Consider the following 27023-nt stretch of genomic DNA (forward strand, 5'->3'; position numbering starts at 1 on the left):
ACACAAACATTTACAGGCAAAACAAGAGCACATACATTTCCATCAACCAAAACCTACTCTCTGTCTCCCTCTCTTTCCTCTCACACACATATTTAAAGAGCAGGAAACCATATTCCACCTACTGCTCTGATTGGTCCTCCATGGTTGATTGCATTCCTTACATATTACTGTTTGGTATTTAATACAATTAATTTATGCATGCAAAGTCAAAACCCACAGAAGTATTTGTATAGATATCCATGAGCTTGAACAAAAGAAGAATAACGTGGTGAGCATGTGATGATTTTGAAAGAATAAAATCATGTGTCCCAGGGAGAGGACAAGCTAGGAGGGAATGGTGGACAAGAAAAGAGCAACAATGACACAAGAAAAGAGAAAGATAAAGCCATAAAGACAGAGAGATTAGCTTTTAATCTGTTTAATCAAGTTTTTTGCCACTGAAATGGATGACAAAGATAAGAGATACATGTGGTGTGAGGCCATTCTCTACTTGTTAGTTAGAAAACAAGCTGCTGAGCCATATAAAGAGGACAGTGAATGAAAAGAAGGGAGGGGGCAGGCAAGGGAATTAGAGATTAACTAACTGGACTCAGTTTTGCAACAACTGAAGCAGAGGTGGACATGGGGAAAAAAGCAGAAGGCGTAACAGGTTAAAAAGTAGGAGTGGGTGACAAAGAATTGAAAGAAGGGATTGAAAGAAAAGGCCACGTAGGGGTGGTGATAACAGAAAAATGGAATTGCAAATAAACAAATTAACATGCAAACATTTTAATAACACATAAGAATGTAAAGTTCAATATTTTGGAAGTACACAGTACTTAAAGTAAACAGTATTTCATGAAAGGAATTTCCACACATCTGCAGCCTGTGAAATCAGTAATTTCTTACCAGACGGTGATAAAGTCGTGTGGCCCATGAACCTGAAGCAGGGTGAAGTTGAGTTTGATGCCAAAACCAGGAGCTACGGTGATCAGCCAGGAGCAGTCAGCTGAGCTAGGGTACTCCTCTGGGTAACCTGGAGAGAAGATGGTCCCATTGTCCGATGTGATGTTCCCACCGCAAGGCACTGAGAGAGGGAGGGAGGGGGAAGGAAGAAAGAGAGTATATATATATATCAGTGGGCCAAGAGTACAACAGGACAGATCCATAATTCAGCTGCAATCGGTGAAAAAAGGGGATTTTACATCCCCCTCTCTTTCTGCTTCCCTTCTCAGTGTCTCTCTCCCCCTCTCCTTCACTCTTCGTCTAGTGCCCAGGCGCTTGTCTGAGCTAAAGATTAGCCAGTAAAGCCTGTTAGCAAGTAGGGACTTGGATGGAGTGTTTTGCTAAGATAAGGCCTCAACCCTTTCCCACTGGGGGTGAAGAGAGAGAGTGCGAAGATGAGGCGAGGGGTTAGTGTGGACGTGGCTTTTGAGGTGTGTGTACATGTACAGTATGCATATGAAGAGTGGATATGCATGGGTGCGTAAACTCCTGTGTGTCTAAGTGACGGGAAAGGTTAAAACGTCATGTCGATATCTGAATTGAAAAAACTATTACCTCACAGGTCCACACATGCCTGATATCCTGAGGTTACAAAATACAGTAACACTCATGCACACACACAAATACAAGCTAACCCTGCACCCAGCCTCAAATCTTCATGCATAGAAATTGCAACTATATTTCAAACATTCCTCAAGAACTCAGGAGGTTCTAACCAACTTAACGATTACGAAGCTTAACATTCCCGCTGGTGCCCTTAGAGAAACCCCATATTCACTGTGGTGGAGCAGGGAAAATCAGGAAGGAGTGGTAATCGCAGCAGTGCAGGCAACTCAGACAGGGTATTCAGCTTAACGGCACACCCTCGCACACCTATGGGTATACGATCATTCCCAAAGCAGACATTGCATGTTTTATCCCTCTGTTTCTCTATCAGGTTATGTGTATGTTCATGTTATACAGCTGCCTGCTTCACCCCTGTGGCTAATAGGCCACTCTGCTGCTGGCTCACCTGTTAAATGAGCTATCGATCAGATGGATTGATTAAACCCTGGACACTCCATGGATTTGCACCTCTGGCTCACGGCGAGCTACTTAAACCTGATGTGTAAAGAGTATGTTGTTGCTTGAAGGGTTTGGTGAACAGAAGACTTGAATCAGTGATGTCTAATTAAAATACATCGTTAAAAACAAAGATCTAAAAAGGTGTATCATAAAAATGTGGCTAAATCTGGATACTGACAGGCAATTGGTGACAGTATTTAGAACTATTTGGTCAATTTTGCGACCCCTAATGGTTCTGTCAATGTGAATGGAAACTGGGTACCAATCAACTGACTAATCTAAAACTTAGAGTGAAAAATAAGAAATGTTGTAATTTGCAGTAACTTTAAATGTAATGTGACAATAATTCAGTGAAGCAGAAGTGTGTATGTGTGTGTGTCTGTTCAGGTACATTTATTCCATTAAAACTGATGTATCTCTAATCACATCATCTCCTGCTATATCACTTCCTCTGTAGCCTTAAAGACAATTCAATTACACTCACAGTCAGAAGCATCCGGCTAACTTCTCCTGGTCATTTTAGAAGGCAAATACACATCACACACATTCACACAAACACACAAAATGTGCACATTTTATGCATAAACAGACACAGGCATGTGCAAACGGTACTGGGATGTAGAATACTGCAATATGATGAATATTATATAACCGCTTGTATATAATATGCATATGAGCATGTTCCACACATACACACATGCGAAATCACACACATGAAATTACACACAGGTATGTATAACAGCTGTGAAAGAACAAACTATCTTCTGTTCCCTCTGCCTTTTCACTCTGTTGCTCCTCTCTCGCTCACATTTATCTACCTGCTCGCCCATTTAAAGTTCCAGTGTCATGGCCATCACCTTCCTCTAATTTTGCCTGCATCATTGAATAATTGACAGCGAGAGCGTGAGAATGTGGGTCAAGGACAAGGCAAAAGAAAGAGCAACCATTACTTTCTTCTCAGTTTACCCTCTCTTTTATTCATCTTTTATTTGTCTCATTCCTCTTTAGCATAGTATTGATTTTCATTGAAGACTACTTTGCTTCATTAATGGGGGATGATAATTTAGTTTAATTGCATTATTCATAATAGATAATCATTATCTCCACAGCCGCACTTTGTACTAAAGATGTAATAGCTCAATATGTTCAAAACAGGAAGTTATCGTGTTAGTTCTTTGGTTCTGCATTCATTAGGCAGTATAGTTGGCCACTATTTAGTGATCAGATTAATAAATATATTAAATTAGCAGACTATTGGGGTATTGATATGACAATTCTCACATCCCTTACCTTCGCAGCGAGGGAAAGGGTGATCCCAATTGCGGGTGGTGCCATGCTCACAAGTGAGGATGGAATGTCCCATTAGCTGATACCCAGGTAGACACTCAAAGGAAATGGACTGGCCCACATTGTAGCCAGCGCCCACCACCGCTCCGTAGCGGAAAGGCTCTGGATCAGGACACTCCTGTAGCTCATAAGCTGAGGGAGAGAACAATACACACATCAGTCTATTCAAATCAGTATTCACCTTTCCAATGAAGCCAGAAACTTTTATTCAACCACATTTAGTATTACTGCAGTAACATAATTCACCTAAACATTAGGTAGCATGTTAGCATGTTTAAACATGTCACACAATGACCATGGATTTGGCTCAACAAGTGAATGCTCTGCTTTCTCTGGAGAATTATTTTCCACCTTTAATACCCCTTTCCTCATTTTTCTGTTGTTCTTCCTCCTTGTGCTCAACATCCTACTCACTCATCCTTCCTCCTCATTCTCAGACAGGGCTTTTCAGAGGGAGAAAAAATGCCAGGGGTGGGTTTGACTTCTGCCGGAGGAGTATGATGCAGTCATCAGAGGTAGTGTAGGTAAATAATTCGTACTTTTTTCCCCCCCTTCTGGATACAAAAGCAAAGCAGCCAGTGAGCCTTGAAGAGCCAGGATATAAATATGACTAAAGAAATTGATTTCTATGGATCACAGCTTCCCTTTGTAGGCGATAACTCATGCAAATGCTGCAAAAAGGGGGTATTTGCAAATATAATGCTTGATTTATATGCTAATGTACACATAATTATGTAAATGCACAATGCTACCTTTCGATTTGCCAGCTCGTTTGTTGAATCACAAAATACAAACTTTGTGTGCCTGTTGCATTTGCAGACAAGGGCAATTTATTTCTTGCAGCCACGCGGATACGCAGTGAGGCCTTTTATTGGCACATGGTGAAGAAATCTTTTAAGTGATCAACACTTTTATATACAGAGATTTATAGATCTGGGGAATTTACTGGCTCTGTTGGCTGATTAGTCAGACACAGTGAGTTCTAGGGCTAATTCAGTAATGTTTTTGGCTTTACAGGCGTACACCTCACAAGTGACACTAATAGTACATAAGTGAACATGAAGGCACAAAGGTAACACTTAGAGAGAATATTATTTATTTATCATTCTGCTGTTATGAGACATAATCAATCCCTGTGAGTTTCATTATTATAGTGATTATGTGATTGTGTCAGTTGAGGGAAATAGATTGAATCAGTAGTAATAATAGGAGTTACATTTCCTGCACCTATGCTGAACCACATTTCAGTCACAGAAAAGGTGGTTTTAAGTAGCCATGAAGCTGCAGCCACACTAACTAATTTGATCAAGCTTTGCAGAAGAAAGTAACTCATAATACTGATACTGGCTCAGTTCTGCAATTAGCAAAATTTAGTCTTGGTGATTATGCTCACTATTATAAATATATATTAACCAAGTCTATTTTTGTCAGAGACAATCCTAAGGCTGATCATTATTTCCTGCTTCAATCTTCTGCATCTTTAATTTGCAGTTTTTTAAGGACACTTTCTCACACATGATCCTGTTTGGTCTCTTACCCTGGTACTCAAATCGGAACCCCGGTTTGTTCTGTGAATGGTCACTATGGAAATATACAGTGGTCTCATGGGAGGTGGTGAGAAGGGAGGATGGAATATCTTGGCCGCTGAATCGGCCGATAACGGCGCTTGTATCAAGGGGCCCATTGCGTATCTCAAGGAAATCATGGTTGGCCTCGGTGGAGAAGTTGAGGAACTGCATGTGGGCTCCTGGGAAAAAAAGAAAAATGAATCTTGAGGAAATTTAAAAAGGAGATGCCACCCACTTACCGAAATACAATGTACAATCCAACCCTAAATTCTTGAGTGTGGAAATGCAAAATGCATGCTGCAAGAACCTCTTCACGTTGCTCACCATAACCAACTGGCAGGTAGACTCTCCAGGTGCAGTCACTGTTGCTAGGGTAGTTGCCAGGGAAACCAGGACTGAGAATCATGCCCTCCATCTCCTCCCGGATTCCACCACATTGAGCTGGCAGAGGGCAGACAAAGCATTTCATTAGCATCTGCAAACAGTGATTCACCCAGATTAAAATAACATTACAAACATGCTCCAAAACAGTTCTTTGTTTAGTAGGAGTGGGAGTCTTGAACAACTACAGTGTTCGTAAAATACTTGGTGCTGCATATGAGAACGAAATTGTGTTACATAAAGTCAGTTAGCTATGTTGTTACTTTTTTTTATTTAAAGCATAGAAAACTTAAACCCAAAACCTGTAAAGCTGATGTTATGATATAAGAATAATATATAATATAACATAAGAAATAAAAGACTGGGGAAACAGAATTCTGAACTCAAACTGAATCCCAACCTTATCTTTAAGGTGGGTTTGCATTACTTGAAGGCAAGGTCAGATTGTTTTTAAATTGCAGGTACATGCACTCCAATCAATTCTTGGAAAAATGTTCTTAAGTGCAATCAATCAGCTAATCAATGTAGTTACAATTTTTATTAGCAATGATAAAAATGCTTTTAAAGAATAAACTGAATTCAGAGTAAAAATAAACAAAATTTTACCACCATCCCATCAAACGGGAAACTTTTCCACCAGATTTCCACTGCAGGAAGTTTTTTGGGGAGGTGGAACTTTAAAGGAGGGGCTGAACATTTCTGATTGGTCGAGCACTGGCAAGATTTAATTTCCACCATTTTTAATTTTGTATTCTTTTATCTCACAATTAAGGAACTCTGGAGCTTTTTTCTTTCTACTTAAGATATCAAAGTGCCATATACTGCATCTTTTGCTGCTCTTCATCCTTCATCTTTCATCTTAAACCACTGACACATAAGTGTTTTATTGACTGAAATCTAGGACTAAGAGCTAGAAAAGAGGTGAAATGAGGAAAAAAAAGGGTATGAAAAGTGATGATGAGCTCAAGAAAGATGAAAAGAGCAAGAGATCCTGACACCAAAATTAAAAAGATTAAAGGATGCTGAAACTAATGGTAAACGAATTAGCTGACTCAAGGAGAAAAAAACAAACAGTGAAGAAGATTAAGAAATGAATGGGACTAACAGCTGACATAAGTCAGCCGAGGGAGAAACCACACGGAGAAACTCAGGGTGCTGTACCATTGTGTGTCTGTAAGGAATAAGCGAGGGGTTAAATGTTATCCTGTAGCAGCACAAAATGCCTGAGGTAATCAGGAAACTGCTGATGCCTGTGAACACGATGAATCTTCCCTCCACATCAACCAATCATGGTGTGAGATGGAACTAATTAGGCAATAGTAGGTTGTTCCAATAAGTGGGACCCGTTTGTCAAGGCACTCTCCCAGGCAGGAAGACTTGAGGTACATAATGGAGAGTGTAGTTTAATACAGTGTGTGTGTGCTCGGCTTTCAAGGTAGAAATATCATACTCATTTTAAAAAAGGTACATAAGCTCTCATAAACTCAAAACAAAAACTGATGAAATATAACCGTTTTGTTTATATCTTCTATTTTCTGATGGATTCCAGAGCTAGGTTATGTCTGTCATATAAACTGTGTGAACTGTGTAACAGTACCAGAAAGCTAAAACATATTTTTTTAGTACATAGTGATACTGTAATCCAGTGCTTTCGTTCAAAGGCTGACAAAAGTGTCTTTGCACGCTTCAAGTTTTAAATTGAGAACTTGGCCACAGATGCTCTGTATTAGGTAGGAAGGTATTTTTTACCTATGCAGAGAGGAGGTGGGTAGTTCCATCGTCTGACAGTTCCAGGCATACAGGTGATATGCGAGTTCCCCTGCAAGGACCATCCATTCACCGATGTGTGCACACAGACACAAATACAAAAAGTGCCACAAAGATCAGAAGATTAATTAATTTGTTCTTCCCACTGTCACTCATCTGTTGCTCCAGTTATTTGAACCTGCTGTCTGTCTCCGCATGACTTCATGTGGCGAATAAATGACTAAATCCATCTGAAGTGACAGAGAATTATAGAGAGAGGGAGCGTCGCTGGCATTTTAAGGTGATCACATTTATTGCTGCACTGCTAAAATAAGCAATACAGCATTTCTCTGAAAGCTCTGGAATTGAGTTTCAAGGCTAACTCGACATCAATATTAAAAATGTGATAATAACAAAAAAAATCTGATGTTAGAACATAATGGACTAACTTAGCTGACCTTTTCTGAAAAATATTTCTACAGTCATAGTCAGAGAAAGCCTGGCACCAATGGTAATATGAGAGTCTGGAGAAGTTTAAAATAGACACCAAAACAACATGAAAATGAACACTTCTGAACTGTTATAATGCGCTTTTTTAAATGTTGCACTGATTAAGGACTGCTACTGCAATGGTTGATAATTACTTTACTTATACCTTTAGGTCAGATGTACCAATTTCTAATCATATAATTATTAATCAGTAAGAGTAGGACACAATAAAGCACTTGTTCATACAAAAATATGTGATGTGTGGCTACATGTCTGTGTTTTAACAGTATGACATTTATATTTGGGTACATTTACATAATTATCTTGGATAATGCAAATACTGTGAGAACAGCAATATTCTGGTCATTGATATGATTGCAAGTAAACAACATAACTTAAAACTGTCTGCAATAACAGACAATATTATTAAAGTATTTTCTGATTGTCCAGAAAGAAACATATGATTAAAATAATGATCTCAACCCTTTTTTGCTAAAACCTGCTTCTTATCCTGCTGCTATCAAACCAAAACTCCTTGTCACAGCTATTGGTATTTTACAATTAAAACATGCAAAGCAAAACCAGCTAAAAAGAAATGAGCAACATGAGCCAAACTTAATATTTCTGGGTGAGAACAGAGAGTGAACACTGGTGGGAACACTTAGTCCCGATGGACCTGTACAGTGTTGGGGAGTGGAGAGGGAACTTTCAAATAGAATTTGTTTGAACTACTGCATCCAGTGTGTTGCACAGATGTCACCATCTGTCTCTTGAAGCTCAGATGACTACAGTGGAAGCACACGAGGATTGTGCAGAATATAGTCAAACTGGGAGGCTGTGCAGAAGTAGGACTTTATAGCCCCATATCCTATCAATTATAGGCAGCAGAGGGAGGATACCTGTCTGATGCCTATCCTGCCTTTGCCTTTATATATATTTCAGCAACTTAATGGGAAAACTGTCATGCATCATAATGTCCAGGGTGGATGACAGAGATGAATCATAACAATCATTCCTTAATATATAAAAACACTGAGCTCAGCACATGCATAATTCGGTCAAATGAAAAGAGATGTAAATAAGGTGTATAGCTTCCATAACTGGTATCTATTAATGCTACAGACAGAGTACTCTACTTATTAGTGCAAATATGTACACAACATATTTACATTAACATAATCAGAGCATACAACTGGGGCTGAAGAATGAATAGATAACCTGGCTACAACATTACTACAGTAAAATGTGATCACTGCCTGCGGAGGTAACTAAAGAAAGAGAAAAAACAGGGGCGACAGTGAAAAAGGCAAGAAAAGGATAAGCATCAATGTGGTTTTATGGTTATTTATGGCACAACCACATCTGAAGCTAGGAGATGTTACCTGTAGAGTATATCCAGGTTCACACTGGAAAGACACCACATTATTCATCTGAAGACGCTCCCCAACCTTGATGCCGTTCATAGGAACCACAGGCTCTGGACAGTTGGTCAGAGACACCGCTTAAGGAATAAAGAATAAATGAAAAGACATCAGAGACAGAGAAAAAGAAAGGGGATTTAATAATTATATTAAATAAACCAGCAAAACAAATGTTCTCGAAGGGGTTGCTACTTTACATCAAGTAGTATGAACTGTTTTTTTTTTTACTTACTTTTGTATTCCAGCCTGAATCCAGCTGCAGACACACTAATATCAGAGAAAAAGTGGAGGTAGAGTTGGTTGGAGGTGCTGTTAAGGAGAGCTGGGACCGTGGTGCCTTGGGGAAAAGAATAATAGTAGAGTTTAGCAATGCTATCTGGTGCATAGGCTGACTGTAAGTAAAAAAAAAAGAAAAAAAAAGAAAAGCGCTGCAGCAAAAACACATGCATGGATGGCTGTTTATAGGTGCAATAGGATATCTGGGGAAGCAGATGCATAATGGTGTGATCTACTCGATTTTAACAAGACAAAGAAAGGATGCATTTGTTTCTTCCAATGTGTGGGTATGTAATCAGGTGAAAATAAAAGAAAACTACTTCTAAAAAAGAAAACAACCATCACATAAAAACATCAGAACTACTACGATACTGCATGACCTAAATTTGGCCGTTTAATAACAAAAATTTGTAAATATGGCATTTCTCTTTCATCTCTTCGCTTTAAGGTCCATCTAACATTTACTTTTAGTCTGGATCCAAGCACAAACAAAAGAAGAATTCCCTGCTGCTGTATCCTCACTGTGAAGGAAATAACACAGATACTGTAAACAAACGTTCACTTTAAATCCACATAGAAAAGGCCAACCTTTGTAGAAATGTACCAAGATTTTGCCAGGGGACACTCAAAATTTCCCAGAACCTTATGTACCAGCTGCCTTTGTACTCTGAATTTAATTAGAAATGTTACAATTCCAACTGTGCCAAATAAGGCCCTCATTTTTAATACTGTACATGTTGGTGAACAAATACAGTATGTGTTCCAGGTCATACGCTGCTCTGTGAATATTAATTAGGCTATTATGTTGCTTCGACTGTGATTTTGGGAGGTACAGATGAGTCGTTTTAGAAATCTGTTTGATATCCAAGGTTGATTAAACACGCAAGAAAATAAATGCATGCGTACACACACACACACACACACACACACACACACACGCGGCAATACCTGAGAAGCTGCCAAGCATGGTGTCAGTGTTGTCTCCTCCGTCAAACACCTCCAGTGAGTCCCAGTTCTGCTCTGTGACAAAGCTGATTACCTGGATCTGAGACAGGGAAGAGTAAGAAGGATTTAGGGAGCAGAGCAGTGCCATTAGGGGTCAAGGGTGTGTATGTGCATGGAGATCAAAATTGAGGTTGAAGGGTTACAGATTAATGAGTGGGAGAAAGCAACATGAAAAGGTCTATGTGAAAATAGGCGACCCAGCGCAGGACTGAAAGCGTGGCCATTTGGCTAGTCACTACTCTCACCTTAAGAGTAGTAGTCGTGCAAAACAACATCTGACAATCCTCTCCTCTGTACTCATTCTGTGATTCACAGGCTCAAATAACTATATCAACTTTTACAGTACATAAGGTGAAAAAATTAAAACATCAAAGCCATGAAGGACTTCACACATAGCAAAAATACAGAATTCTCTATAGACAACAGTTACTGTGCAATACAGTATGCCTTTGCTTTCTTTATTTTGGAAGGCTGTGTTCAAGTGGTCAGTATTGGAGTTGAATTAAAAAAATGCATGACAGCTGCAGAGAACATTGGATATTCTTCAAAGAAAAGCATACTGACACTTGTTCTTCTAACACTGTAAGAACAGCATTCTGGAATCTCACAAAATGATGGATTTCAAAACTTATTTTGCAGTTGAATGCTAACCAAAGGAAGTGGCAGGCTTACTCCTAATACTGTAATTGCCAGAGCACTTAAAAATGAAAGCAAATGCGTGAAAGAGGCTACTCCGTGCCATCTACAATGTCTCCATCTGTCTTTAGCCAAAATTCATCAATTTCTTCAGCATTCTATGTGTCCTCCTTTATTGTTTCACTCTCTCCAAGCCTCCCTTTCTGTTCCCTCTCACATCCATTCCTCTGCCCTCTCGTCTGCCTCTGATGGTTATAGATCGGATACGAGCCAATTAAAGGGGCGGTAGGGGCTCTGGCACATCCCGGGGAGACGACGCAGATCACAGATTGATCTTTCATTAGGGGGCCACGGCAAATGTGCCGGCAAGGCACCTCGCACCTTTAAGTTCTCCTCTGGATCGTGACACTCCAATCTAATATGTCTCTGCTAGCTGGTAGAAGGGGAGCAACAATGAGAGACACAGACAGAAAGAGGATGATGAAAGAGATAAGTTGGAGTAGGAATAGTAAGGATGAGGAGTATTCACACGCCACATTTTGGTAGTACAGGCAGTGGCCTGTTTGCAGTGAGGGAGTGTGTGGGTGTGTGTTGGTGGTGCAAAGAAGACAAACTTTCATATAATTACCAAACTATACTGTTGTCAGTCAGGTATGCATTCATCCCAGTGTCTGCCTTTCAGAGGGATTCTTTCACCTCAAAGCTATTGTGGTATTAGTGTGTCGTGCAGCATGCTAAATGCAGCTATGGGCCATCTTGTGCATTTGACCTGCAAGGACAGTCAGCTGAGGTAGAGGAGCTAATAGCTGAGGGACGGCACTGAGGTCATTAGCCACAGAGGCTGAAGCATAAGCCTAAAAACTTTCCATCAGGCAGATCCACAGGGACCTTGCCCAGGTTCCTAGTGGAGTTCCATCAAACACGCATCAAAGAATAAGAATATGCAAAGTGAATTAACTCCCAAGAAAGAAAAGTAAAGTAATTGAAAATGCAATTATATACAAATTTATTTCAGGTTGTGCAATTTTAAGTTTCTGGCATAGTGATCTGCAAAATTAAATTCTGCAAAGTCTATAGACTATCATTTAGCAGCTCTCCTGTACCCTGAGATCTGTAAATGCTACACCCTATTATACTGTGGGTAGGTCTGTTAATTAGCCCTTGGTAAGCAGAAAACATATCACCACACAGGAGCTTGTTGTCAAGACCATGCAGAGCTGTAAAGGTTACAGGCTAAAGGTAAATAATATCTGGTAATTCCTTTAATGGTCTGACCAGAGACCATTTTAAAAGGGTGGTTTACGTAATATGTTTAAAGTGAACAGATCACTGCAGCTTAGCCTCAGACTGTTCATTAAAGGAAACAGAATCATTGGAAAACCAACATGCTGACAGTAGGAAGGTAAAAAACTAAAACAGCACTTTGAATCAGAAATCCATTCTTAATACATTGCATGCCTGTAAGTCAATTTGTATATTGTATTATGACGTGCATTATTATTATAACACTGCTTACCTTTTATTTCTAGACAGTGTGTAGATAGGTTGCAATTTTTATACGTCTGCAGTATACGTGCCAAAACTGAATTTCTCTTACCCTTCCTAAAACACAGACTTTGACTTCTTGTAACATCTAAGGACTTTGATCCTAACAGTAAATACTTTGGCACACTTCTTCCTCATGAGCTATTATTGTGACTTTCCCCGTTTGTGGACTACAATCAGAGCGTTACTCCTTCGGTTTGGATGGAAATATGGGACTGGATTTGAGATGGGTTAGGGGGTGTGACATATTTACACACGTTTTAAATTAATCTGTCTCTGATTTACTCATGGATTTAACTAATTTCTAAAAATGTACATTGATTGCCAGGTACAGACTGTCATACAAACCTGGATTCCTGAACCTTCAGGGACTGTGATCTTCCAGACACAGTTGAGGCTGTTGAGGTAAGGCTCAGGAAAGCCCGGGGACAAGATGGTGCCAGTTCTATGGGTCAGATTGCCTCCACATGGAACTGCAGGAATGAAAAGATGCAAGTCATATTAGCAGTGTGCCAAATGTATCACAGCTACCAACTGGATGTACAAAGATGCAGGGAGAGTAAGATTAGGTATATGCATACAAGCATGAATACATTTGCACACCGAAATGACTATAAAAAATGCTAATATTAATCTTCCTCCTTAATCTTTTTTCCTAAAACATAGATGTGATTCTGCTAGAGGGATTAAGGAATTGTCTCAAAACAAATGTCAAAACAAGATGAAGATCACAGTTAACCAAAAGATTAGAAAGCAAAGAGAAGTCAAATTATCTTCACTTTCTGCTTGTTTTAGGAAAAAAAGGTTTTTAAGACACACTAAACTTAAATGATTAAATCACAACTACATGGAACTTTGGAGTCCCATCCACCTGGCAAGGGCACACACATGTACATTGTACTAGACACACTGTAACACTGTGTTTACAGTCTTCAAACACGGTCTTCCCAGCTTGTTCTGCACATTTACACATCTGGTGACAGCGGAGGAGCATCTGCTACAGCTGTATGTAGTGTGTGTGAGAATGTGTCTTTGTATATACATATGAGCATGTGTCTGTGTGTATTTGTGACCCTCAGCAGTGCCTGCCACCTGTGTGCTGTGTGGCTGAATTTCGCTGTATCACTACAGGCGATGGCTGGCAGCCCACATCTGTGTCAGAGTAACGAGAGTTTGACACTCAAGGCATCAAGTGAGAGAGACACTGCGACAAAAGCAGGGGTGGAGAGAGTGAGGAAAAAAGTAACGAAACAAACAAACAAATTATGAAACCAAGAGAAACAAACAAATGAGTGTGTAGGTGTTTGTGTTTGTGATACTTTCTGTATTTGATACTCGTGTCGTACCTATACAGCTGGGTATGGAGCTGTTCCATTGTGCCAGAGCATTAGGAACCGTCAAACATTCAATGGCACTCGATCCCTCCAGCATATAACCTGGACTGCACTCAAAGCGGATCACGGCGCCAACAGCAAAGTTGTTACCCAAACGGCGGCCATTCCGGGGCTCAGGGACTGAGCTGCACTGGGTGGCACTGGTCCGTGGCACAGCTTTTAAGAAACAAAGCGACAGACAGGGTGATTACAGGTGGAGATTAGGTCATTATCTGTGACATTTCCAAAAAATGATACTCTGTTACTGATTATGATAAGTTCATGATATATTAATCAATTAGTTTTCCAAACACTCAGCACTTGATCAATGGAGAGATTTGTTAGAAACGTTACTATGGGTGTGACTGTCAGAATAATCACAAACAGATAATACAAAATGTGGTATTCAACTTCTCTTTGCCTTGTGGTTCTTTCAGCTTTCAATAAAATGTAAAAAAATGAATCATTTATTCATTAATCTTTTTCCAGAGCAGTCATTGCCTTTGGATATCTGAAGCAAATGTCATTTCTGGTACAGTGCATTGTTTAAGGAAAATAACAACTCAAGAAAAAAGTCCTTCTTAGAGGAACAGAGGACCAGGGGAGTTTAAGCACAACCTTTTCAACATACTGCTATACTTCTACAGTGTTAATGCTCTAGAGCACACACTTCTGCCGACACACGCACACAAACATCACAGCTGAAATAGTGGCTGAAGGTGAATCCTTTCGAAATCACTCAGCAAGTCATCTATTATGGAGGGGAGCTGTGGCTGTTAGAAAAGAGGGAATCAAAAAGAAACAGGGCAGTAGGAGTTGTTTGTGTGCATGTGGTTGTGTCTTAAACACTTACCCTGGTAAACCAGGTGGAATCCTCTAGAGCTGGATTGGCCTTTGGAGGTGAAGCGGATCAGGATTTGGTTGGAGGTTGCTAATGGCAACGACTCACCTGAGATGTGGAAAAGTCAAAAGACACAATTTGCAATGCCATCTTATCAGCTAGGCAGTAATAGTTCCTGCATTTGTCTGCTACAATTAAAACAAGTAAGATATGAATGTTAGTAAATATTTCAGGGAGGGAATCTGTGTGTCCACCATGAAACTTGCAAAACAACAAAAACGCCAGTGGTAGGAAATCTGCTAATGATTGTGTGAAAGAGGACATACTGGAGACTCTGAATGTGGATATATTTGTTCAGGTACAGCAATGCAGGAAACTGTGATTTCAGTAAAAATTAGCTGTTTAGTCTAGAGCAGTGCAATGTGACATTAGGTTTCCCAGCAAGACCTACTGTGATGAAAATATAACATACTTATACAGCTTTGTAAGACATATCACAATATGCAAATACTTGGAGATTATTAAGATTATGCTAATATTTAATACAGGACTACGCTTATCTGCTATGCTTATTGGATAGCCAACAATTTCCCTCAGCTATATCGTGACTAAATGGGGGTCCTGATTATTGGCACTGATAGCATACACAGGAACAGCTGACCGCAGTCTGTCTACGACACATCAAGTCATGTCCTGGAAGCTTAGAAGCTACTTTTGATCAGCGTATCTATGAACCTTAAACAACATGTCAGCTCACTGTCATGTTTTTTGTTTTACCCAGCTCACAAACATTTCTAATTTACGGTTAATTTCTTTGGCTTGTCTCAGCTGGACTACTGTAACTCTCTGTTCACATCCCCAATTATCAAATCATTACTGGAGAATCTGCAGCTGGTTTCAAATGGTGCAGTAAGACTCCTAAGTGCTGTAACAACCAGCTGCACACATCACACCTCCCTTGGCTTTATTTCATTTGCTGCGTGCGAAATACAGAATAAAATTCAAGACTGGGTTTATCACCTGCAGTGTAAGGCTCTTCACAATCAAGCTCCTGCTTACATTCAGGGCTCTAAGTTCACCTGTTCAGGGCTTAGTGGCTGTCCTTATGTCAAAATCAATACCAAGGTTGGTCAAGCTTTTGTCATTGTAAGTTTCAGGTTTTAGAACAGCATATTTGGTCAGTCAGGTTTGCTTTTGAATATAACTGAAAACATATTTGTGCAGACAGGCCCTTTGTTAGTGTTGTGTTTGGTCTTTGTGTGTGAAATCTGTTTTTTACCTGAAATGTAAAGCATTTTGTGAGGTTTTCTCCACAATATGACATATCCATAAACTAAATGCTGCATTATGGGCAATTTATTGAGAAAGGGGTTCAACACTTCATGGGGTTTATAGGGTCTGTATGTTTACTATAAAATGATTCCTCAAAGAACATTTAACTGTGCCAAAATGTAGAACCTCTCACTATAAATCATATTCTCACTAAGATTTTATGATACGATCGCCTCCTATCCTCATCAGCTCATAGTGTAATTAAACAAAAGGAAAGCCCCATGATGTATCCACTGTGCTGGAAAACTATTTGTTGACTGACGTCGAACATGATACGAAGCGTGAGCATCTCTGTCTCTGCCTCTCTGTCTTTTTCTCAGTGTGCTGCTGACTGGCTCTCTGCAGTGGATCTCATTACTCTGTGTCTGCTTGCTGTCACACTGTAGTGGGAGGCAGACATGCTTAACCCCAGAGGCAACATCTGTGTGTCTGCGTGTGTGCGTCAGTGAGTCTATCCCATGCATGTTTTGCTCACGTTTTCTTGTGCGAAAAAATCTGCGCTTAAGTGCAGTATGCTGAGATATGGCAATGCCAATTTATTATGCGTCATCACTGCAATTGTTCCGAGTTACACTGTAGGATCCCCAAGGCATGCTGGGTAGTTTATTAGAGGAAGCCCTTGCTGTGTGCTATCATGGTGACAGTGTTTCATAATTTGCTGTGAAGTGCAGGTATTCATCTAGACAGATTAAACGTGTGTCAGCATGAAACTTATCAACCCTCTGGCCACTTTCCAACTCCTAACCACCTTGCCCTTAAAGTGATCCTTTACGCTGGCAGATATGACTTTGACTGGAAGTCAATAGTCAAAATTCAATGTGCAGTTGTCGGTGTGCACTGGTTCAGATGCAGTAGTCATGGGGAAAATGTGCATTACAGATAAAAGTAATGCAACTTAAATGGATTCCCTAGTCACACTTAGAATGGTGACAAAGAGATTGACAATCTTTTTTATCTTTTTTTAAATCTATTCAAAAATGGCCAATATGATAAGTCTCCTTGATTTCTTGATTCAGTCCTTTCGTCCTTTCTGCCACAAGCTATCATTTTCTTTTGTACTTTCCGCCTAACTTATGCAACTGACCCTTTCCTTTCTTTTCCTTTTATTCTGTTTGTCACCACTGCTTCTGACAATTCACAATCATTGCCCTTTCTGCTCACTATAGACTGACTTTTCACACCAGAGATAAAAGTGATGAAAACATACTGTTGAATGCTCTTGTGAGACTAGGTAATGTAATGTGCTTTTGGAGGTCAATGCAGGTGTTTTGACTACTGTGAATCACTGTGTTGGAAAAATAATATCCTGTCAGTAAAAAATTCATTACCTGACTGCATATTTACTTCACAGAATGGCAGCTTGTATATTTAGACTGTATGGGTGAATTTGTTGCTTTATAAGCTTGCAGAAGTGTATGTTAGTTGATTAATGAGCTTCAGTTTATCTGTATGGTAAAATGCATCTGGATTATGCCTAATTCATGCTAGCTCTTCAGTGGCACTGTCTGTGTGGGCTAAAAGTCTCTCTTCGCTTGCCAAAGTGTGTCAGCTCTGCTCTGCCATGCCTGGTTAGAGAGCTCTGTGAACCTGCCGCCAGGAGTCTGCAGTTAATATAGCGTCCTGTTTATTGAGCTGTAAACTGGATTTTCTGAGGTCGCCCTGGAAACAAACCAAAGTAATCATTTTGCTTTTGTCAAGCCACAGGGCTAGGAGAAGGCTGAGATGGAGAGCTGCCCTAAACTCACACACCTTTTCACCCGACCCCTCTTTAAGGGTGTATTTCCCCTATTCAATTTATTTCTTTTGTAGTCCATCAATACAGCTGTGGCATTTATCACATCCATGCATCCACAATTTTACAACACTGTTGCAACAGAAATAATTCTATCTTCTTCACCTTTGCACTTTTAACCTTACAACAGTGTTTTGTTTTTTTTTGCTTTTCTCAATCCTCTTACTTGACCGATTTATTCAGTTCTTCATGTGTGATGTACTTCAGTTGGACATGTGTTCAGAAATGTCTGTAAAAAAGGGCCATTTATAAAGCCCTAGTTTAGATTTAGAATTTATATTTAGGATTAAGGATAAAACAAAGATCAGGATTATGCTCAGATAAAGGTAAAAGAAAAAATCGAAGTAAGTTTAGGGTTTAGGGCCAGCATTATTAACACCATACCTATGCTTTAAACATGTTTTATGATAGTTATGATAGTTGCAGCAAAGTTAATGCAGCTTTGAGTACTTTGTTTCAGGTCTTCATGCTAAAAGTCAGCAGCTATTTTTTTGATGAAAGAGGGTGAGGAAATCTCATGTCTCTGGCTCAAACTCGGCACAACAGTATTTGTCTACATAATAATATGCACATGTATTCAGACAGTTAATTTGTTTGTGAAATAACAAATCAGGTTTAAGAAGGATGTCCATGCGAGTCTTCTTCAGCCTGTCTGCTGATATGTTTTCCCTGTGACTCTTTTAGTTGTTGTCATTGCTGGATTGTTTTACAGCTCACTGGAGCCCACCTGCAGCCACAGCAGCTCTGCCTGTGTCAGCAGTTTGTCTCTAAGTTTAACTGGATCCTTTTGAAAGGGATAAGGCTGAGACAACAATTCTTTCATTTTGTCCCCTCTCATGTCAAAAAATAATGGCCAGGAGGATAAAATAGTCAAATCACATTTGTGGATCTGTTACACGCTGGAGCTGAATATGAAATAAAAGCTGTACAAGCATGTAGTCATGTCTTGCCTACCTGCAGTTCAATCTAAATAGCTTCTATTTTCCAGAGTTTGATATCTGCTGAAACTTCCCACATAGCAGTTACCCAAAATTTGAATGCATATAGACATCTGAATGTGTGTGTTTTGTTAACGTACCTGTGTGTGCTCCAGAAAGGGAGCTGAGAACACGGGAGTGCTGTGTCGCCCCGTCATAAACCTCCACAATGTCATTGAGAGCTGTCTGGAAGAAGGCGAATTGGCTGAAGACCACTAGAAATGACAGATGAGGAAAGAAAATTGACATCAGAGGAAACAGAAATTAGCTTAAATTATTGACAGCATCACACTCACTCTGAAAACTCTAACATCCATTTGAAATTACACAGAGCATCAATAAAAAGCACTTTGTAATATCCACTTTCAAAAAGAATATTATCAACAGAAATTTCAATCAAAATGTCTCCTTTAAAGCAAGGTGGATAATACCACCAGTTATGACAACACAACCCAAAACTGATATTACACGACTAGATCAGCAAGCTTGTCTGGACTTGATGGCTTGTCAGTAGATGAAAGGCTTTGGCAATGACAGCCAATCTGTTGCACAATGTGCAGCTAAAGCTCCATGATGGAGCTTTCATCCTTTCAACCAACCATTTTTTACAGCTATTGCCTGAATATATTCAGCTTCTCGCATTTAATCTATGTCTAGTTAACTTGTGGCGAATATTGCAGGTTAAAGAGAAGGATGAGGATGATGAGGGAGAGAGGGAGAGGGCAAAGGGGACAGAGGACCAGTGCTCTCCATTAGGTGTGATCGCAGGACCTTATCGTCTGAGTTAAACTTCAATATGAAACCGCATCTGTTTTCTCCTGCTCAACTTCAGTGATTTCCTTTATTCGTACATCATCTTTATCTCTATCTATCATAAGAGCAGCCAGTGGTTGCAGTGACACCCACTCCGTCGTCTGCGTTGAGGAAAATAGCCTATCATTAGGGCTGGTGCATCAGCTTAATGAGAAGCGGCAAGAATGGAGGCGAGAGCAATTTTGGCTCCGTACGACAAAGTGTGTTGCCTTGGGCCTCGCTGTCATTTTCCAGGAAAATGCAAATGTGGACTTTAATTATTTCAATTTCCTCTCCCGGTTTGAATCCGTTGAGTGAAATATGTTGCCGACAGGGTCCAAGAGGGATGGGTGCCCAGTCATTTTGGAGCCGCGCCGGACCTCTGAATGGGCGTCATGACCTCGACATTCAGAAGACTGGGGTGAAGTACCCGAAAGCTAAACACATGCCAGGCACTGCCGTTTGGTGTAATTTAACAATGATGGGATTTGAGCTTTCCCTTAGAGAGGCACAATGCTGATAACTCATTTAAGAGCCGGAGGGAGGAGAAAAAGAAGCATGAGATAGAGAAGAGAAAAGACGGACAGAAAGTGAAGCAGAGACACATCATGGACAAGTAAGTGAAACATGTTTGCTTCTGAATTTGCATGTTTGAGCTGTGTCACCCTTCTGCATTATTTTGCTTTTTGAATAATTTGCTGCTCCTACAGTATCAGATCACTTATTGGAAGCAAGCTGTGACCTTTAAAATGGAAATGCCACAATGTAGAGAAAATCCAGGAACTCTGGATCTTCCAGAGACCAATTATTTTTGCTTTGTGCGTGTGTATGTGTATGACAGACATTGTTCTACCTGATGTGTAAAATAGTGAATAAATTGTTCTACCAAAGTAACATGAAAGTATGTGTATGGCAATGAGACGGATGGATATGGGAACTATCAATCACTGTGTGATTTTACTATGTAAAAATGCATTCAATAACTCTCTGACTAAAGAGTTTTAATTGCACACACAATATGGTGTGTGTGGGAGCTTTTACAAGTTTTTTACAAACTTGTTCTGTCCTACGCTTTTATCACTGAGAATATTCAGGTGTGAAAAAAGCTTTTTTCTTCCTACATTTATTAGATTCCACAGTGAAAAGGTTGATTTAGTGAAGCTCTTGAGCACAGTTTGAGCCTGATAAGGGCATTTTGTGCATCTTAATTAAACACACATGATTACCCAACTGTACACACTCACAGGCGCATGCAAAAATGAGACCAAATACAGTAAAACAGGTCACTTCCTTGGCTTACCATAATCCTTGGGCACCACTACAGAATAGGGACAGGTCCGTGCACTGCTGTAGTTGCCAGGGTAACCAGGAGACAAGACCACTCCCTCCAAACCTGAGTACTGTCCACCACATGGAGCTAGAGAGAGACACAGAGATGAGACGTGAAGAGACAGGGCAGACAGGAAAGGAAGGTCTAAAGCCAATAGTGTAGGATTCCATTTCTCCCCCTAGCTCCTGCTTTCTCATCCCCTCTGTTCCATTACTCCTAAATTACTTTTCTTGTCTGATTGGACTTTGGGTGGAAGATGTCCCTGGTGTTTGCCACAGTGAAATTGCAATGTTTTCCAAGTGTCCCTCTGGGTTAGTCTGGGTGAGATGAGGCCCGGATCTCCTTTCCCTGCTTAAAACCCCTAAAAAAATGCTCTGAGCGCACTTGTATCTTTGTGCAAGTGCTGATCCCATGTCTGTGACTGTGTTTTGCTTGTGTGAAAATGTGCGTGGTGTGACCATGTATTCCACCTGACATATAACTGAGGCTTCACACTGTGAGACCTAGATTCAGTGGCGTCTGAGATCTTTTACCAGCTTTTTCGGGAGAATATGCATAGCGTGTATTAGTCGTGTCGTGGGAATGTCAGAGAACAGCCAGGGTGACGCAGGTTTGGTCGTGAATGTGAGGAGCAGATATGCAAAATAAGAAACTCTCTTCAAACTGCAGATTAAATTAAAGCTACACCATCACATCTATTAACATTAGCAAAACCCACACGGCTCTTCACAAATGCCTGTAGGACACAGCTCTGTGCAAAAATACGCATAATCATATGTGCATGTTTACATGTGATAAATCTATAAACACTGATGTGGTTTGTGTTCCTAACAACCGTCTCCAGATGTCAGTGTTTACCAATGCAGATGGGTTTGGGTTTGTTCCAGCTTGGCTTGCCATCTCCCCCCATGATGCAAGTGAGGGTTGGGTCTCCCTCTAGTGTGTAGCCACTGTCGCAGTGGTAGGTGACAGTGGAGCCCAGCTTGAGGTCGGCGCCCACCCGTGTACCATTGCGCACCAGCCCCGGCTCGAAGCAGGACTCCCTGGGGTTCTCTGTGGAGAGAGGTAACACGGTGGAAAATCAGCGACAGAAGGGAGCGCACGTTGGTATTCAATAAAGGGATTTTTGCATCAAGCTGCAGCGGTGATACTGGAATAGAAATTGTTTTCTGCCTAAGGTTCCTGATATTCTTGGATTTCTCACTTCCTTTACTCGTTCCATTTTTCCCCACTACTCTGTGCTTTCCTCTTTCAGTAAATATATCTCACTGACTGCCACTTTTCTCTCCAGCCCTTGACGGTGCCCTTTCATCTGTGGCTGCTGGAGGTATGTATGGCTGTGAAGACAGACAGGCAGCTGATTGAGAGTGGCATTGCTCTGGCCCAAGGTCTGCTGACTTCACACAACCGCCTCTCACACAACGCTTCACTGTGCAGTCAACTAGAGAAGACAATGCACATACGCAAGCTTTCTTGCACGAGCACACACACACACGCACTCGCATACTCGCCCTCAACACACAGACGCGCTGTATCTAACCACATATCAATCACCACTCCTGAGGTCGTAAGAAAGATGTCTGACTCAATCTACCATCACATTGTTCTTAGATGGAAAATGTGCATGTGAGAGGAGGCCTGTCAATTTGGCACACTTCACGCTCTTACAGCTAAAATAAACACAGAAAAAATATACAAAGCAATTTAGTTCAATCTTAGACACAGTCCACTCTCACAGCAAACTTCAATATTTGATGACTAATCACACGCATACAAAAGGGAAGGTGAGTCAAATGTTTTTTTTTTGTCAGGAAAACTTACAATTTAGTGGCAGAAAAAATAAGTGCAAGAGCCTCAACTACCACAACATCAACTAGCTGAAAGCAAACTTTCAACAATGTTCGTATTTTAAAAGCATCTATTCGTGAAGGCCAATTGGGAGGCCAACAAAGAATACTCTTTACTTCTTTCTCTAACTTCAGGAGAAGGCCAACATGTTTTACATTAGGTTTTTTCTTGTTCCACCATCTGCCATTCAGAGAAAAGGTTTAATTTCACTATGAACAAAAATATTTTAAATATGAATAATTATATATAATACAATAATTGTAAAGTAATAAAGCATATGTCTACATACAGTTTAATGATTTATAAATGATACAATGTACATGTAGTACCTTCGACTAATTCCTAGTTACTAAGCTGAAAGCTGGGGTCCTGCTGACCAGACTGAAGGGCTGCCCTTCATGGCTGAACAGAGTGCCGGCGCCCGGCATGTGGTCTGTCTGTCTGTCACCCAGGGCACCTGTTGTAGACAGGTTGAGCCCTTTCGTGGGCTGATTTAGACCTGAACCTTCCCTCACCGCCTACTTCATTAAACCGGCACACCTGGCAAGAGACAGTGGAGGCGTGATGGATGTAGCAGGCATTAGGTGTGGACTGGTCCTGGACACAAGCTAACGGTGAGGAAGGTCGGTCGCCGCAGAGAGACCGGACGATTTAACAAACCTTGCCCTGGGACATTTGTAGGTGTGGAGGAAGTGGACGAGTGGCATCATCTGTTTTAGAAAATACTCAAAAGGAGTTTAAGTGATGTGATGTGAAGTGAAAATGAGCCTAGGAGTTGGTGAAGGTATTGGGTTTGACAGATGTGAGTATAAGGGTGCTTGTGTGTGTGTTTTGTTCCTGCATGTATCTGTCCATGTCTGTGTGTGTTATTCAAATGTGGCTCAGGCATGGAAAGTTTTTGCCCACATATTTCCCTGGAGAGCCTAATCAGACATGGCCAGAGACACGGAAACAGAAAGACATAACGATTGCTTGGTTAAGAGGCTGACAGCACCTCAGGCAGATTTTGTAATGCAATTTTCAGCGGCGGGCTGACCAAATACTAGCTGGGCCAACTCGTCAACTTGCTTCCTCACCAAATAGACCCAAACCCACAGCCAAACACGCTTTTGTGCCATGTTTGTCTGAAACTGAGGAGGTAATTTATGTATTATTTGGTTATGGTTCATTAGTGTGGAGAATTGGAAGTAGGGAGAGGGAGTTTTTCTGAGCCACACACTGGGTCCATCTGCTCTACCAGATTGGCCATACAATATCACACACTGTATCACACACTGCAGTAAATATCGATGGGAGTGAGTTAAGGGGTAGGCTCTATGACACTGTCTTACCAAAACACTTTGCTTCACTCCATTTATGTATTATTTGCAAATGAATCACAGAACTGCATCGCATTAACAGGTAGCGTTCTGAAATCTGTTGAATTGCTTATACAGATCAAATCCCATCTGAACACCAGCCAAGAAACGGAGAGCTCAGGGTCGATCTGGAATTGGTTAAATGTCTGATACCTTAAACAGCTCTAATTGAGGCTGGGAGATTTAGGAAGATTTAACACTGTTCTCTCAAGCAAAGCCCTTAACGAAGATGCCCTGTCTAATTTAGAGCTTGTTCGACGTCTGTATATTTGTTAGGAAAAGGCTTTAATGTACAGCCACTGAGGCGTTGCCACTGCGAGGCCGAAATGCAAAAAACGCAGGTGTATTGCATTAGCCTTAAACCAATAGGCCCTCTTTCAAGAATGCCTGTGATCATTCTGCACCATGTGTGCAGTGCAGAGTAACTTGTGTGAGCAAATAAATCTAGGTCCCCCAAACAACATGCTGCGGTCAGCTAAGCTCAGACATGAGACAACAAAACGTTGTTTGCTCTAATTTATGAGAAGCCTTTTGTGCAGCTGCAAAGCACTGATCAAAAAGATCTTAAGCACACATGCTGTCGGCTTTTCATTTTCATAATTCTTTGTTATAGTCGGCTACTGGAGGGGGTGCAGATCAATAATGACTCCCAAGCAGACCACGGCACAAATGGGAGGGTGGTGATGAGGACGCTGCAGCACAGACACCCCATTCTTTCTCTGAAGCAATTTTCACACAACTAATCTCACTCGCTTTGGACTAGACACAAGAGAAAGTTAAAAAGAAACAATCTGCAAGGTCGATAAGCAGCAGAGGGTAAATCCATTCTCACTCTGCCAGAGGAAGAATTTTAAAACATGAATTGTTTAGGGGATAAAGCCCCACATACTTTTTAAAATTCACCGTTTTGTTGAGAATCTTAAGGCGCTGCGCTCTTACAAATGCACACACAGACACACAAAATCCAAGTTTCCACTAACTTCATAGTTTTATCTAATTAACAAAATACTGCACTTTTCATTGTTCCAAGAAAAGGTGCCCACCTGTGTACTGCAGCACAAATCCATTGCTGCTGAGGGAAGCATCACTGCGGAAGGCCAAGAAGAGCGTGTTGGAGCTACTCTCAATGCGATCTGGAACATCTGTGCCATAGAAACTACCTAGCAAGGGGCTGAGGGAGTCCGGCCCATCGTAGATATGTAAGAAGTCATAACTGGGCTCCAAGCTGAACCTGTTACAGAAGTATAAATGAAATGTACATAAACATTTGCACTTCACATGAGAAATAATAAGGTAAAAAACACTGGATAACTGGATTGATTATTTTATTATATGGCGTAATATGAATAAATTAAGTGTTTTTATTGTGTACTGTCGTATAAAACAGGTATACAACTATGATTGAAATGTCCAATTTCAAACTCCTAACACGCGATTAGTGTGCTACTGAAGCTTACTGGTTGAAGCTGAGAGCGATGACATAGTCCTGTGTGACAGTAACTGTCCAGTCACACTCCCTTCCATGGGGGTACGGTTCAGGATAGTCTGGAGACAGAATTAGTCCACTAGGACCTGTCAGGTTCCCGCCACATGGAGCTATGAATAGAGAGGAAATTGATTAGTAAATGCAGTAGTAAACAACACAAGAACACCAATTTCCTATTGTGTATTCATCCAAAAACCTATTGTCACACAAAAAAATATTTAAATAGTAAGTAATAGTATAATATAAAAAGGCTAATATAACTATAGTGAAACTACTAACTAATATATAAGTAAGATAATATATACTACATTACTAACAATATTTTTTGTTTTAAAGACAATAATTTTTGAAAATTACACAATAACAAACAGGCTTCATAGCTACACAAAGTTTTTAAACGTTTTAAGAAACACCAACTTTCAAAGTAGCAAATACATAGTTTTTTGTTATTCATTGCTGTATGTGCTATATAGCTTCCCTGCAGGAAGTTTTAGTACTAGACACTTAATTGAGACCTAACTAATGCACATTGACATTGCTTACCATGATCTCACCTGTAACTGTCAGGGAATTGTCCTGCACAACCCCTCACAAAACAAGATCAGACTAATTAAGCTAAACACTAATTAGACAAGGCAGTTCATTTTAGGGTCTTAATTGCTATTGTTAATTCACATTGTTTTGTAGAGCACCAAGTGTGATCAAATATAAAAAAGTAGAAGAATACAGGTCTGACTGAGAGGTCTGTGTTGTTATTGAGAAACAAGATAATCAGATCTCTCTGTCTGCTGCAGTGACTTCAGGAGACATCTAGGGAACACGGCAATCGGGTTTGCCACTTAAGATTCACTTAAGGAGTCTGTTAAGTAATCACGTTAGGAATCTGTATTGTCTCCTTGTTTCACAGAAGTCAGGCCAGGACAGAGGCGATACAGTAGACTGCATTAGGCACGTTGTGGGGCATTATATACTTTATAAGGTAATTTTCTTTGTATACTGTTCTCTTCTGCCTGTACACATTATACCATTTCAAATATTATGACTACATACAGTTTAAACAGAGAAACTTTAGGAATATACTGTATTTCACTCACTGTGAAGTCACTCAGCAGTAACAGATATGTGACAACATTCAGACTCTGATCATTGTAGCATCATTAGCCATGACTTAGAACTACATGCTGTGTTAGTACCTGCACATGTCGGAGGGTCTGGCTGCCAAAAGAAGCGACCATTGATTTCAGTGCAGGTGATCCTGTTGGCCCCCTGCAGGATGTAGCCAGGATCACATTGGAACGCCACATGGTCCCCGGGCTCCCTGCTGTCCCCGCTGCGGGTCCCATTAGTAGGCATGCCCGGGTCATTGCAGGAGGTTGCAGTAGAGACTGAAGGAGCAAGAGGAGGCTTAATCATTGAAATCATTGAAATCAT

At 40.5% G+C, this 27023-nt stretch overlaps 1 protein-coding gene across 1 annotated transcript in view; it reads right to left on the minus strand.

Moving 5' to 3' along the window:
* Positions 1-27023, minus strand: part of csmd2 (CUB and Sushi multiple domains 2) — a 208064-nt gene that overhangs the window by 38332 nt on the left and 142709 nt on the right. The window contains 17 exon segments of the mRNA XM_035681968.1: positions 889-1066; positions 3340-3528; positions 4934-5143; positions 5289-5405; positions 7095-7164; positions 8963-9081; positions 9234-9338; positions 10226-10322; positions 12812-12936; positions 13810-14013; positions 14690-14785; positions 18880-18993; positions 20871-20987; positions 21759-21953; positions 25150-25337; positions 25564-25702; positions 26786-26977. Coding sequence (XP_035537861.1) covers positions 889-1066; positions 3340-3528; positions 4934-5143; positions 5289-5405; positions 7095-7164; positions 8963-9081; positions 9234-9338; positions 10226-10322; positions 12812-12936; positions 13810-14013; positions 14690-14785; positions 18880-18993; positions 20871-20987; positions 21759-21953; positions 25150-25337; positions 25564-25702; positions 26786-26977 — 2455 coding nt within the window.

This window comes from Morone saxatilis, unplaced genomic scaffold (assembly GCF_004916995.1).
Source record: "Morone saxatilis isolate NCDOM2014 unplaced genomic scaffold, NCSU_SB_2.0 Contig9, whole genome shotgun sequence".
NCBI classification, from domain to species: Eukaryota; Metazoa; Chordata; class Actinopteri; family Moronidae; genus Morone; species Morone saxatilis.